This window comes from Polypterus senegalus, chromosome 9 (genome assembly GCF_016835505.1).
Source record: "Polypterus senegalus isolate Bchr_013 chromosome 9, ASM1683550v1, whole genome shotgun sequence".
NCBI classification, from domain to species: domain Eukaryota; kingdom Metazoa; phylum Chordata; class Cladistia; order Polypteriformes; family Polypteridae; genus Polypterus; species Polypterus senegalus.
The window spans coordinates 8,532,279-8,546,319 of record NC_053162.1 but is presented as its reverse complement, the minus strand read 5'-3'; the positions used below and the strand labels follow the sequence as shown (position 1 = coordinate 8,546,319).

Sequence of the window (14,041 nt, the reverse complement as noted above, 5' to 3'; positions counted from 1 at the left end):
TCCATATTTAGCAGATTTTGAAACTAAATCCCGAAAACTATAGCACTACACTGTTGCAATTACCAGGTTTTGAAGCTCAACCATATTTTCGGCGCATGACCAACTGCATTAAAAAATGTCACAATCACGTGTTCACTAAATTTTACCAAAAGGTGTAACTAGCAGATTTTGGAACTCACATCTTCAATTTTCCAAAGCGGTCTGTTTAGCAGATTGTAGTTTTTGGTGACCCAAAGGTCAACAGCTCTATTATCTGTACATTTTCAACATGAAGATGATCACCGACAACCCCAAATGCTTCATCCAACATGACCTTACCACAAAACATGTCAACCAATCTGGTAAGAATTTCAACTACATTGTCAAACTTATTTCAGTCCACTCAACCCTACAGCTTCAGTTTGTCTGGCAGGGTCTGTAAAGATATCGGCACTTGACGTCACACTTATGACAAATATTAAGAGAAGGTGGGGGGGGGTGAGAAGGGGTCAAAATAATTTATGATAAAAGCTCACGATTTCCCTTATCGCCCTCATGCCGGCAGGAAGAGTTCAGCACACATTACTAGTTGTACAAGACTGAATGATCTCTGCTTGTTTGTCAAATTTCTTATGAAGACTTCACACACTTTGTTCATCCTTCCATTTCCCAAAGCGGAAGTGAAAGATTAGAAGGAAAATGGTTTGATTTGGGAGTAGATGCAAATCCAGGCTATATGGTGAAGGTTGACCATGCTCACTGACTCCCAGCTTAATAGTGGAAAAAGATCAAGAACCTTTAAGAAATTCCTAGATGAAATTTGTGAAAGTTTAGCTATTAGTTGTACAAGACTGAATGATCTCTGCTTGTTTGTCAAATTTCTTATGAAGACTCCACGCATTTTGTTCATCCTTCCATTTCCCAAAGCGATCTATTTAGCAGTTTTTAGTTTTTGGTGACCCAAAGGTCAACAGCTCTATTTTCTGTACATTTTCAACATGAAGATGATCACCGACAACCCCAAATGCTTCATCCAACATGACCTTACCACAAAACACGTCAACCAATCTGGTAAGAATTTCAACTACATTGTCAAACTTATTTCAGTCCACTCAACCCTACAGCTTCAGTTTGACTGGCAGGGTCTGTAAAGATATCGGCACTTGACGTCACACTTATGACAAATATTAAGAGAAGGTGGGGGGGGGTATGAGAAGGGGTCAAAATAATTTATGATAAAAGCTCACGATTTCCCTTATCGCCCTCATGCCGGTAGGAAGTGTTCAGCACACATTACTAGTTGTACAAGACTGAATGGTCTCTGCTGGTTTGTCAAATTTCTTATGAAGACTCCACACACTTTGTTCATCCTTCCATTTCCCAAAGCGGTCTATTTAGCAGATTGTGTTTTTTTTTTTTTTGGTGACCCAAAGGTCAACAGCTCTATTTTCTGTACATTTTCAACCTGAAGATAATCACCGACAACCCCCAAATGCTTCATCCAACATGAACTTACCACACAACACGTTAACCACTCTGGTAAGAATTTCAACTACATTGTCAAACTTATTTTATTCCACTCAAGCCTACAGCTTCAGTTTGACTGGCAGACTGACGGGGTCTGCAAAGATATCGCCACTTGACGTCACACTTACGACAAATATTAAGAAGAGGAGGTGGTGGTGGGGGGCGAGTAAGGGGACAAAATAATTCATGACAAAAGCTCACGATTTCCCTTATAGCCTTCATGCCGGCCGGGAAGTGTTCAGCGCGCATTACTTACCGCTGGACCTGCAGCAGGCGCTGGAGTCTGCGATCGGTACGCTTCGGCTGCCGCCGGGTGCTAGTTATGAAAGGACAAAATAAAAAATAAAGAGAATCGTCAATGAATGAAATGAAGGCGGGCGTCCACTACGGCGCAATAATACGCGGTCAGGCTGTCATTGTTCGAGGAGCTCGTTGACACACACACTAGGAAAGATGACATGCCTGCAGCATCCGTGTTCACGGTGCACACACGATCACTTAAGCATTCCTTAACAGACGAGTGGCACGTGTGGACGGTGAACGCACAAAAACATACACATAACGAGGCAGACGCGCCAAAGCGGGACGGACGTGCCGCGATCGCGAGCGTCAGCCCACCTTCGCTTCCCGCTACCTGCCCCGCTGCTTTCACGCTCCAGCACAGACGCCGACTGACACCTTCGCCGCACCGCCAAGCCTGCTCGTTGAGGCGCGCCAAGCAGCAAGCTAGCAAAGCAAGCAACGAAGCGCGAGCAGATGCAAAACACGCCGACAGCAAATTAAATCTTACGTGGTGTCTCGAGCAGCTCTCTCCGCTCATCCGGCAACGATCCCGACGTGCTGTCGAACCTGCTTTTTCAACGTGTACACATAAGGAAGTAACTATCTGATGAATCTTCTCTTTTTTCCCCCTTCTCTTTCAGAATTGCTGCTCGTCTCTCTGGCACCCGAGCACAATTTTTTTTTTTCTTTCGGATGATTATTGCAGCGTTTTCAAGCTACTCGGCAAACACATTCATTAGTAAGGGCTTGTGTTTAAACAAAACAAGATGTGTAAATAAAAGAAGAACCCCGCTTTGTCCTGCTCTTTTTTTTTTTCATGGACATGTAATTACGATTCAGTGTCAGTTTGGGGAAGGCGGCGGGGAGTGGATGGGCTCATGTTTGAAGTGCGCCTCTACCAAGCGTGACTCCGCCCCCTCTCGACTCACATTGGCGATAAGTGCTGTCAATTCCCCCCGAACTAGCTTCGTGATTGGATTTAGCTTATGTCGATCAATGGTCAAATGGCGCCATGGAGCCAACCCCTTTTGTGTGTGTTCAGAAGCAACAATCGGGTTGTTTCGCGAAGTGGGGCCCCGTTGTCAGGATTGAGAGAAACTGCCTTACAGCGACATCCTGTGCACGAGGCTCGCAAGAGCAGAAGAAGGTACCAACTCTTTTTTCATTTTTTGGCATTGTTGTGCAGTCTTAGCATATTTTTTGCCTCGGCGTTCTTCTGTCAGTTGTCCCTCTTCCCTGTTTAGTTGTGACGAGTCGTGTTTTGGTTTTCCTAACATTAGGTTAGGTGGATTGGCAATGCTAAATTTACCCTAATGTGTGTTTGTGTGTGTGTTTGTTCACCCTGGCACCCTTTTTAGGGATTGTTCTTGTTTTGAGCCCAATGCTTGATGGGTTTGGGTCCAGCTTCCTCACAACCCTGCCCTGGATAAGTGGATTTAGAGAATTAATGGGTAGCTACCGTGTCCTACATGACGTATGGGACCAAGACACATTTTTCTTTGATTCGCCCCTCTTCTCCACTGTTTAAAATTACATATCAAACAATTTAGACAGAATTAAAGTGCATATTGCAGCAGGGCCATCGCCAATCTTTAGGGCCTGAGGCACAGATTATAAAGGGGTGGGTTGGTTAGCTACCAAACGGTTGGCACACTAATAAGCTTGTCCTAAGGCGCAAAATAACCAAGCACCAGCACTGCATTGCAGACTTTCCTTTACAGGGGTTTTGTATTCATTTCAGTTGCCATACTTTTTCTACACAGTCCCCCCATTTCAGGGCACCATAATGTTTGGTCTGTTAAATCCGTCATATTTATCATTTTGTTGCATATTTCTGGCGATTCATAGACATCACCAGGTGTTGAAAATCTTCTCTGGTGATGCTCTGCCAAGCCTCTAAGGCAGTCACCTTCAGCTCCTACTTGTTTCAGGGGGTTTGTCTGCAGAAAGGTTTCTCTTCAGCATATGGGAGGTCTGCTCCATTGGATTGAAATCTGTGACTGGCTTAGCCATTTGAGAATTTTCCATTTTTTAGCTTTAATAAACTCCTGTGTTGCCTCAGCGGTATGTTTGAGATCATTACCTTGTTGTAGGATGAAGTATTGTCCAGTGAGTTTGGAGGCGTTTACTGGAACCTGAGCAGATTGGATGTTTCTACATACCACAGAATTCATTGTGCCACTGCCATCAGCAGTTACATCAATGAAGAGAAGTGTGCCAGGACCTGTGGCAACCATACATGCCCACCCCAGGCACCATGTTTAAGAGATGAGGTGGTCTGCTTTGGACCTTGTGACAGGCGCCTGGCGTCCATGCCCAGTCGGGACGCCCCTGCACACTGTATTCAGGGGGAGCAGCCCTGGACAGTGCAATACCTCCCCCTGGACGCTAGATGGCCGCCCCCCTGGGCTGGTGTAGTGCCTCGGTTTCCCACAGGGCTCCCTGGGAATTGGAGTTGGGGGCAGCCCTGTTGGGTCCCGCAGGTACCGCCAGGGGGTGCTGTGTTTGATTCGTCACACCTGGAAGTGCCGCCGGATCTTGGTGATCAAACACCTGGAGCACTTCCAGGTGACCTATAAAAGGGAGCCAGCAGCCACCACTCATCGGCCAGAGTCGGGTGGAGGAGGACAAGGCTGTGAGGGAGGAGTGGTGGTGCCAAGGAAGAGAAAAGTGCTTGTGCTGTACTAGTGTTTGGGACTGTGTTGTGGCTGGGGGGAGTACGGGGAAGACGTGCCCTCCAGCTGAAGAATAATAAAAATCCTTTTATTTTACACGTGCCTCCTGTGTCCAATCTGTTTTGGTTCAGGCGCTATATAGTGCCTTTCACAACCTGTTTGCCATCAATAATTAAAGGGAAATTAAATGGGTGGAATTGAAGAGTCACATAGTGTGGGGTCTCCTCAGTCTGTCAGTGGAGCAGGACGGTGACAGCAGTCTGTCACTGAAGCTGCTCCTCTGTCTGGAGATGATCCTGTTCAGTGGATGCAGTGGATTCTCCATGATTGACAGGAGTCTGCTCAGCGCCCGTTGCTCCGTCACAGATGTTAAACTGTCCAGCTCCATGCCTACAGTAAAGCCTGCCTTCCTCACCAGTTTGTCCAGGTGTGAGGCGTCCATCTTCTTTATGCTGCCTCCCCAGCACTCCACCGCGTAGAAGAGGGCACTCGCCACAACCGTCTGATAGAACATCTGCAGCATCTTATTGCTGAAGTATAGTCGGCTCTGTCTTTTCTTACATAGAGCATCAGAATTGGCAGTCCAGTCCAGTTTATCATCCAGTTGCACTCCCAGGTATTTATAGGTCTGCACCTTCTGCACAGTCACCTCATGGGTTGGAGACGGTGGCACTGACCAGAAAGTAAGAGACAGAGCTGGAGGTGGCAGAGTTAAAGATGCTAAGATTGGCATTGGGTGTGACAAGGATGGACAGGATTAGAAATGAGGACATTAGAGGGTCAGCTCAAGTTGGATGGTTGGGAGACAAAGTCAGAGAGGCGAGATGGTGTTGGTTTGGACATGTGCAGAAGAGAGATGAGGGGTATACTGAGAGAAGGGTACTAAGGATAGAGCTGCCAGGTAAGAGGAAGTTTATGGATGTGGTGAGAGAGGACATGCAAGTGATGGGTGTGACAGAGCAAGATGACAAGGACAGAAAGATATGGAAGAAGATGATTCACTGTGGCAACACCTAACGGGAGCAGCTGATAGAAGATGAATTTTTGTTTTATTCTATTTAATGTTTTTGTATATCCTGTGTTTATTAGTTTGTTTTATGCAGAAACTATTTGTATCATTTTAAGCGTCTTGAGCATGGGAAAGGTGCTATATGAATAAAATATTTTATTGTCTGGGGGACACAATGCATCTTTGTCTTGGAAGCCAGCCTCAGACAGACGTTACTTGATTGTGCTGTGATCTTTCTACCTTGTGTTTCTCGCGACTTTTTGCGTCTTATTTAATGTAATAAACATACAATATACAGTAAGCTTGGGCCCAAAATGTATTTGCAGATTTTCACATTCACAAGGGTCCTGTGCTGCTAAACCTTGTGAATCACAAGGGATTGCTGTATATTTTGCAAGCATGGAGAGAAAAAAAAAGGAGCAAAGAACCATCCAAGGGTCTGACAAACAAAACTGTGGAAATGCACAGACAATCTAATGGCTACAAGTCCATCTTCAGAGAGTGTAACTTCCCTAGCGTTTCATTTTTTCTTTCAAAAACATGTAAAAAAAATTGCATTTTTTAGCTTGAAAAATGCCAGATTTATTAAATCTCATCTTTCTACTGTAAAACATGGAAAACACTAAAAGTACAAAGTCAGAAGTGTAGTTTAATGATACAAATAATAATGAATCATAATAAAAATAATGTTAATACCTTATATACTGTCAAAGTGTGGTGTTTGTGTGGAAGCACGGTGAAATATGCAATCCAACGTCACAGTCGGGACAATACTAGCGTGATTCCTTGACGATTTTCTTTCCAGACTGATCAGTTTTTGAACAGCACACTGGAAATGTGTGATTGACTGACAGGAGTGTTACTTCCAATTTCAATTTCATTGTCTGAAGACAGATTCACTTCGTCATCACTGGCAAGAACGTGTAACGCCTGGGCTGCTGAAAAATGTTTTTTTATGAGACGCCATTATGAAGATAGGAGATGTGTCTGCCCTGTTGCCTGCTAACACTTGGGCCTGTAGCTTACACACGACACACCTATATAATTTCCTGAGCAATGCTCAGCATTAATGCTGTTGGCACTTTTACAGCCCGAGTAATCCTCAGGTCTAATGCTTACGTGAGACGCATCTATACTGTTGTCCGAGTGACGCTCAGGACTAATGCTTCTAGCACTGGTTTTACAGCCCGGGTAACACTCGGGTCTAACATTAAGGAGGTTAATGTTCCTGTGTCCACTGTGTGCCATCACCACTAAGACCTTTAAAGTCCATAGCATTGTAGCAAACCTCCTTGGACACTGATGGAAGAGAAAATATGATGGAAGATTGCAACGAATGCTCGTTCAAATGATGAATAAACAACCTCAATCAACTTCCAGACAAATTCAAGCTGACCTGCAGACACAGAACACAGCAATATCAGCTCACATTTTCCATCTACATCTTAGTGAAATGAGATGCTATAGTAGGACACACCCAGAAGGACCCCACTACTGACAGAGACATAGAAAAAAAAAAAAGCCACCAAAGTTTGGAGTTTGCCAAAACTTTCCTGAAGAATCCAAAATCCTTCTGAGAGAACATCCTGGGGTGAGACGACACCCAACCAGGACTTTTTGGTAAAGCACTTTACAGAAAACAAAATGAGGCCTTCAAACAAAACAATATGGTTCCTACAGTCAAACATGGTGATGAAAGTTCACAGATATTTTGGGGTTGCTTTGCTGCTTCTGGAACTGGATGTCTGGTCTGAGTACAAGAGATCATTAAATCCAAACACTACGAAAGATTTTTGGAAAGCAACGTAGGGCCCAGTGTCATTAAAGCTGGGTGTCTGTTAGGGGTCTTCCAGCAAGACAGTGACCCACGGCATACCTCAAAATGCACCCAACAATGTGCTGGAGAGTTCTGAAGTGGCAAGTGAAGTCCCAAAGAAAATCTGAAAACAGCAGTTAAGAGAAGGCACCCTTCAAATCGGAGATCCCAGAAGCAGTTGTTAAAGGAAGAGTTGTCCAAAATTCCAGTAGAGAGGTTTAAGAAACTTTTTTTCATGGTTACAAGAAACCATTGATTTTGTTTTCCGAAGCATGGGCTACTGAATATTAAGTGAAGGGTGCTAATAATTTTGCCCAGTCTGTTTTCTACAGATGTGTGGAACGTTTTGTCAGTCATTATCCAACCCACTATATCCTAACACAAGGTCACGGGGGACTGCTGGAGCCAATCCCAGCCAACACAGGGCGCAAGGCTGGAACAAATCCTGGGCAGGGCGCACGCGCATACACACCAAGCACACACTAGGGACAATTTAGGATCGCCAATGCATCTAACCTGCATGTCTTTGGACAGTGGGTGGAAACACACGCAGACACGGGGAGAACATGCAAACTCCACACAGGACCCGAGAAGCAAACCCAGGTCTCCTTACTGCGAGGCAGCAGCGCTACCACTGCGCCACCATGCCGCCCTGGAACTTTTTGGCTGTGCTTTTTGTGTTGTTCCAATACAAACAAAAGAAATAAGTCCTAAGATTTATCCATTTTATTTTTTTGGAGTTTTTTTCTTGTCGTCTTAATGAGTCAAGACTGGAGGGCTGTCAAAAAAGCATGGCTGTTGTAATCATGTTGCAATTCCAAGTGCTTTGGTATTCACAATTTTCTTTAAGATGGCAGTGCATTTTCTGTAAAAAGTGCAGGGGTGTTCTTTTAGATTTCATGACCCTCTCTCTTTCTCTACACTTACCAGTGCATCATCTAATTAGTCACAAGAGCAGCCAAAAGTGTAAGTTTCCCAATGGTAGAATCCCAAACCTGTCACTTTCTCAGTCTGGAAAGTCCTCTTTTCACAGTTTTGTTTTATTTAGAATTGTCAGCCATGCATACTAATAATAAATGGGAAAACACCATCTCCCTGATCAAATAGTCATGGCTGACCACGTACCCCTGATTTCAGTTTGACACTGTCCTATTAGATTTCTTTGCTCAGCTGGGTGTGTGGGCCCTTGGGACTTGTCAGTGACCTGTGAATTTTATTAATTCTAATGTAATGCACGTTCTTAAAGAGCTTCAAGGCGGAGCAGGTTATGGTTGGGCTCTGGTGAAGGGCTTCAAAATGAATACATGTAAAAAAAATTTTTTTTTTTTTTTAATTTCTTATTGCCTTACTTTGTTTTTGACATCATTAAAAATTAATAACAAAAACAAAAGTGCAGTGGTGCCAGTATTCTTGAACATGACTGTAAGGATTCTGTGTGTTCAGGGCAAAAATCCTAGGAAGTGCTACTTCTACATGTTTTTGCATCTTTGCTGGGATGTCGTCATCCAGAAACTCTAAACAATGCACAAAAAATGAAAAATTCCACAGAGATGTGAAAATCAATTTTGATTTTGCACAGACACACATACAGACAGCATATTAAAAACCAATTTTGACATTTTGAATAGCACAGAATCAGAATCTGAACTTAACTCGATAGTGAATTTTTGATTCATGGAAGCAAAAAAGAAACATATTGCATATTTGTCAATAATAAAGCAGTTTAATTTCAATATTTACCTGCACTATATTACTATAATAAAATACAACAAATCTGGAAAAGATACAATTATTTTAATGTACAAACCTGTCATAACCAGACTCTTCAAATTGAGATATTTAGTCATTCTTACAATTGAAAAATAATCCACTGCCTTTGACAACCTCCGCAAAACAAATTTAGACAACTCTGTGTCTTAAAACTCACATGTCTGCACATAACCAGTGAACACACTTTGTAGAGCATCACACCATTAGCTTGCTCCCTATTAAGTATTAAGACAAACATCTTTATAGACTTGTGTCTCCTTCTATACCCGCTCACACTGCCCAAGCGATCATAAATGTTGATATTGTCAGGCTTTTTATGTTGGTCTTCTGGGATCTGTAATAACTGAGCCACACACAATACAATTTAATAAATACAGCTTCATGCTCAAATGAACTTTAAGCTAAATTCTATATTTGGCATTTCATCTCGACTGCTTTTACAGTTATCTTGATTTCAAAATCATTTTATTTAGATAAGTCAATCTGTCGCTCTTGTAAAATATGGATGCTCCATTTCTTACAGTATGAACTCTGAGGATGGGTTCTATTTAAAAAAACAGTAATGCTCTAACACTTGCTTAAGATGCCACCAGTGGCTTTAAAAAAGGATGCAAGAGCTGGATTGTTCTCAAAATGTAGGTGTGTGTATAAAACAAAACCAAAAAAATCCAAAATTCATGAAAAAGTGCTTATAAAAATGAAAATTAACAGTTCAGTCTTCTATTTTGCCAACTTTCCCCTATAAAATACGACAAAAAAAAAAAAAAAACACAACTTGACCTCACTGATTAGCAGCAGTGAGCTGGGCAATAAAGGTTGGCTACAACAGGCAAATAAATGAAGTTAAAGGAAATACGGAGTCGTCGTTCTGGGTGGAATAACACGTTCCGAATCTGGAACAGCTCGAAATAGCTTTGGCTCCCTTGTGCTGACATCTCTGAAAACCATAATTGAAGCAATGTTTCCACAGCGGTAGCAGTAGTTGGGAGCAGACCATACCGTCACCAGCTTTTCATCAAACATAAATTTATATCCTTCATGTACAAGTTGATGGGCTCGGCAGATCAGTTTCAAGTTGTTGATGTGAACAAACTGAAGAGAACAGGAAAAAAAAAAATTGTAAAAACACCACACAATTATTGGGAGCACTTTAGGTACTGCATAAATGCATCTATTACTTATTTATTTTATCCTTTTTTGCTGCCATTTATTTAAGGAGGCCGTATGACAGATAAGAACACAAGAGGCTGGACAAGCTGGTTAAAAAGGCTGGCTCAATGCTGGGCAGGACTGTGGACTTACTCGGTATTGTGGTGGAAAGGTGTACGGGGAAGAAGGTACAGACCATCCTTGACAATAGCAGTCACCCTCTCCATTTTGGTAGGTCAGAGAAGTCTCAGTGCGCTGCACAACAGAATTCTTTAGAAGTTCACTAGGGGGCTCTGACCCCTGCTCGCTTCACTCGCCAACCTCCAGGCGGGCACTACACACTAGCCACTTTGCCGCTCACACATGGGGAAGTGGATGTACAATTTAAACAGATTGTTATTTTCATGGGAACTGTTACATATGCATAATAGAGCTAAGTAATTTACATTGAAGCGAGTAATTAACCATAGTAAAACATAATAAATTGAAACAGAATTGTGTTTCATGTTGCGTCAGAGGTATTCATTGCATTATACATTTTCGTTCTGTTTGGCTTTAAAATTAACACGAAAATAATTTTTAAACTTACTTTTACTGTAAAACTTCAGTAAAAACAATATTGGGAATTAACTTTTCATCAATATCGCATTGAATTTTGATTCTGTGTTTGGAGTTACATTGTGACAACACAACGTATAACTACCTGTGAGTGAATATCATTTCTTTCTCTAATAAATAAACCAACTTTTGCAAATGTTTGTCCCTGTGACTTATTGTTTATTGTCATAGCAAAAGCTATTCTAACTGTAAACGTTTTAATACAAATGGCATATCACAATTTCCTTTGGTGTCTAATGTGTCTAATCTCCTGAAGATGTACTACATTACCTTTCTTGTTGCCTGTTAAAAATTTTACATGTCAGAATTGTTCGACCAATTTTGAATACAACTATTCTTGTCCTATTGGGATACATTTTTTTTTAACAGTAATTTGGCCAGTGAAGACCAGACAGTGTTAACAGTTATAGATATTCTTATGGGATACTGCAAGTTAATGTTTTCATCTTCCACACCATCACCACCAACTGTTTCAGTATAGTCTATTGACACACATTTAACTGATTTGCCGGGTAACTGATCAAAATTTATCACATTAATTCATTTGACTTCATGGTTTCTCGGTATTCGGATTGCTCGTGTACTCATTTGTTCAGTTTAACCCTTCGGGATGAAATTCTTCAATAAGATTTGGACGTAATAAATCTTCTTTTATTGGGAACTTAAAGTGAGGAAAACAAAATTTTATATGAGCTGAGAGCGCAGAAACTGTGTTCACACCAATGAGAGGCGAGAGAACTGTGGGACGTGGGCTGTTAACCGGAAATGATTGAGAGGAGGCAGGACTTGAAAAAAATCTCTTGGCAATAGTCTCATCTCAAGACTTTCTTTTATAATAGAGAGATCTGTCATTGTTCACTATCTGATAGATATCCACAGAGGGCTAGATCCCTAGTAAAGGATCAAAAATTATCATATTCAAAAATCACTGACCTTGAAATAGTCTAAAACGATACCCCACATGCTTACGTTTGTAATTTATCATATTTAACCTTCTGGGAGGGGTTTTTAGAGAGCTAGGACCACCAGTAAAGAATAGAATATCAAAAATAATTGTGATCAGCATCCTCGAAAATAGCATAAGAAGGACACTACACATACCTTACTGATCCCTATTTTTCTTTATTTTTTGGAAGTTTTGTGAAAAAGAGTAACTTTTCCCCCTTGTATCCCATTACAGGGTGAACTCGGTTGTGGCGAGTGCCCTCTTCTACGCGGTGGGTGTGCTGGGGAGGCAGCATAAAGAAGAAGGACGTCTCACGCCTGGACAAACTGGTGAGGAAGGCAGGCTCTATTGTAGGAATAAAGCTGGACAGTTTAACATCTGTAGCAGAACGATGGGCATTAAGCAAACTCCTGTCAATCATGAAGAATCCACTGCATCCACTGAACAGTGTCGTCATCTCCAGACAGAGGAGTAGCTTCAGCGACAGACTTTTGTCACTGTCTTGCTCCACTGACAGACTGAGGAGATCGTTCCTCCCCCATACTATACGACTATTCAATTCCACCCGGGGGAGTAAATGCTAACATTACTCAAAGTTATTGTCTGTTTTTACAGTGGGATGCAAAAGTTTGGGCAACCTTGTTAATAGTCATTATTTTCCTGTATAAATCATTGGTTGTTACGATTAAATATGTCAGTTAAATATATGATATAGGAGACGCACACAGTGATATTTAAGAAGTGAAATGAAGTTTATTGGATTTACAGAAAGTGTGCAATCATTGTTCAAACAAAATCAGGCAGGTGCATAAATTTGGGCACCGTTGTCATTTTATTGATTCCCAAACTTTTAGAACTAATTATTGGAACTCAAATTGGCTTGGTAAGCTCAGTGACCCCTGACCTACATACACAGGTGAATCCTATAATGAGAAATGAGAGTATTTAAGGGGGTCAATTGTAAGTTTCCCTCTTCCTTTAATTTTCTCTGAAGAGTAGCAACATGGGGGTCACAAAACAACTCTCAAATGACCTGAAGACAAAGATTGTTCACCATCATGGTTTAGGGGAAGGATACAGAAAGCTGTCCCAGAGATTTAAGCTGTCTGTTTCCACAGTTAGGAACATATTGAGGAAATGGAAGACCACCGGCTCAGTTCAAGTTAAGGCTCAAGTGGCAGACCAAGAAAGATTTGGATAGACAGAAGGGACGAATGGTGAGAACAGTCAGAGTCAACCCACAGACCAGCACCAAAGACCTACAACATCATCTTGCAGCAGATGGAGTCACTGTGCATCGTTCAACCATTCGGCGCACTTTACACAAGGAGATGCTGTCTGCGAGAGTGATGCAGAGGAAGCACAAACAGAGCCGCTTGAGGTCTGCTCAAGCACATTTGGACAAGCCAGCTTCATTTTGGAATAAGGTGCTGTGGACTGATGAAACTAAAATGGAGTTATTTGGGCATAACAAGGCGTTATGCATGGAGGAAAAAGAACACAGCATTCCAAGAAAAACACCTGCTACCTACAGTAAAATATGGTGGTGGTTCCATCATGCTGTGGGGCTGTGTGGCCAGTGCAGGGACTGGGAATCTTGTCAAAGTTGAGGGATGCATGGATTCCACTCAGTATCAGCAGATTCTGGAGACCAATGTCCAGGAATCAGTGACAAAGCTGAAGCTGCGCCGGGCTAGATCTTTCAACAAGAAAACGACCCGAAACACTGCTCAAAATCCACTAAGGCATTCATGCAGAGGAACAAGTACAACGTTCTGGAATGGCCATCTCTGTCCCCAGACCTGAATAGAATTGAAAATCTGTGGTGTGAGTTAAAGAGAGCTGTCCATGCTCGGAAGCCATCAAACCTGAATGAACTAGAGATGTTTTGTAAAGAGGAATGGTCCAAAATACCTTCAACCACAATCCAGACTCTCATTGGAACCTACAGGAAGCGTTTAGAGGCTGGAATTTCTGCAAAAGGCAGATCTACTAAATATTGATTTCATTTCTTTTTGTGGTGCAAAATTTATGCACCTGCCTGATTTTGTTTGAACAATTATTGCACACTTTCTGTAAATCCAATAAACTTCATTTCACTTCTCAAATATCACTGTGTGTGTCTCCTATATGATATTTAACTGACATTTTATATCGTAACAACCAACGGTTTAAACAGGAAAATAATGACTATTAACAAGGTTGCCCAAACTTTTGCATCCCACTATACATGCATTTTTATTACTCTTTAATATTTTTTTTTTTATTTT

At 41.9% G+C, this 14,041-nt stretch overlaps 2 protein-coding genes across 2 annotated transcripts in view; both read right to left on the bottom strand.

Moving 5' to 3' along the window:
* scai (suppressor of cancer cell invasion) overlaps positions 1-2,711 on the bottom strand; it is a 395,139-nt gene extending 392,428 nt beyond the window's left edge. The window contains exons 1-2 of the mRNA XM_039762685.1: positions 2,297-2,711; positions 1,763-1,822 (exon numbers count right to left, since the gene is read on the bottom strand). The gene's annotated coding sequence lies outside the window, so the exon portion shown is untranslated. The remainder of the gene's footprint in view (positions 1-1,762; positions 1,823-2,296) is intronic.
* A 6,352-nt stretch (positions 2,712-9,063) lies between these two features.
* ppp6c (protein phosphatase 6, catalytic subunit) overlaps positions 9,064-14,041 on the bottom strand; it is a 41,756-nt gene continuing 36,778 nt past the window's right edge. The window contains exon 7 of the mRNA XM_039762683.1: positions 9,064-10,150. Within this exon, the coding sequence (XP_039618617.1) occupies positions 9,902-10,150 (249 nt within the window). The 3' untranslated portion in view covers positions 9,064-9,901. The remainder of the gene's footprint in view (positions 10,151-14,041) is intronic.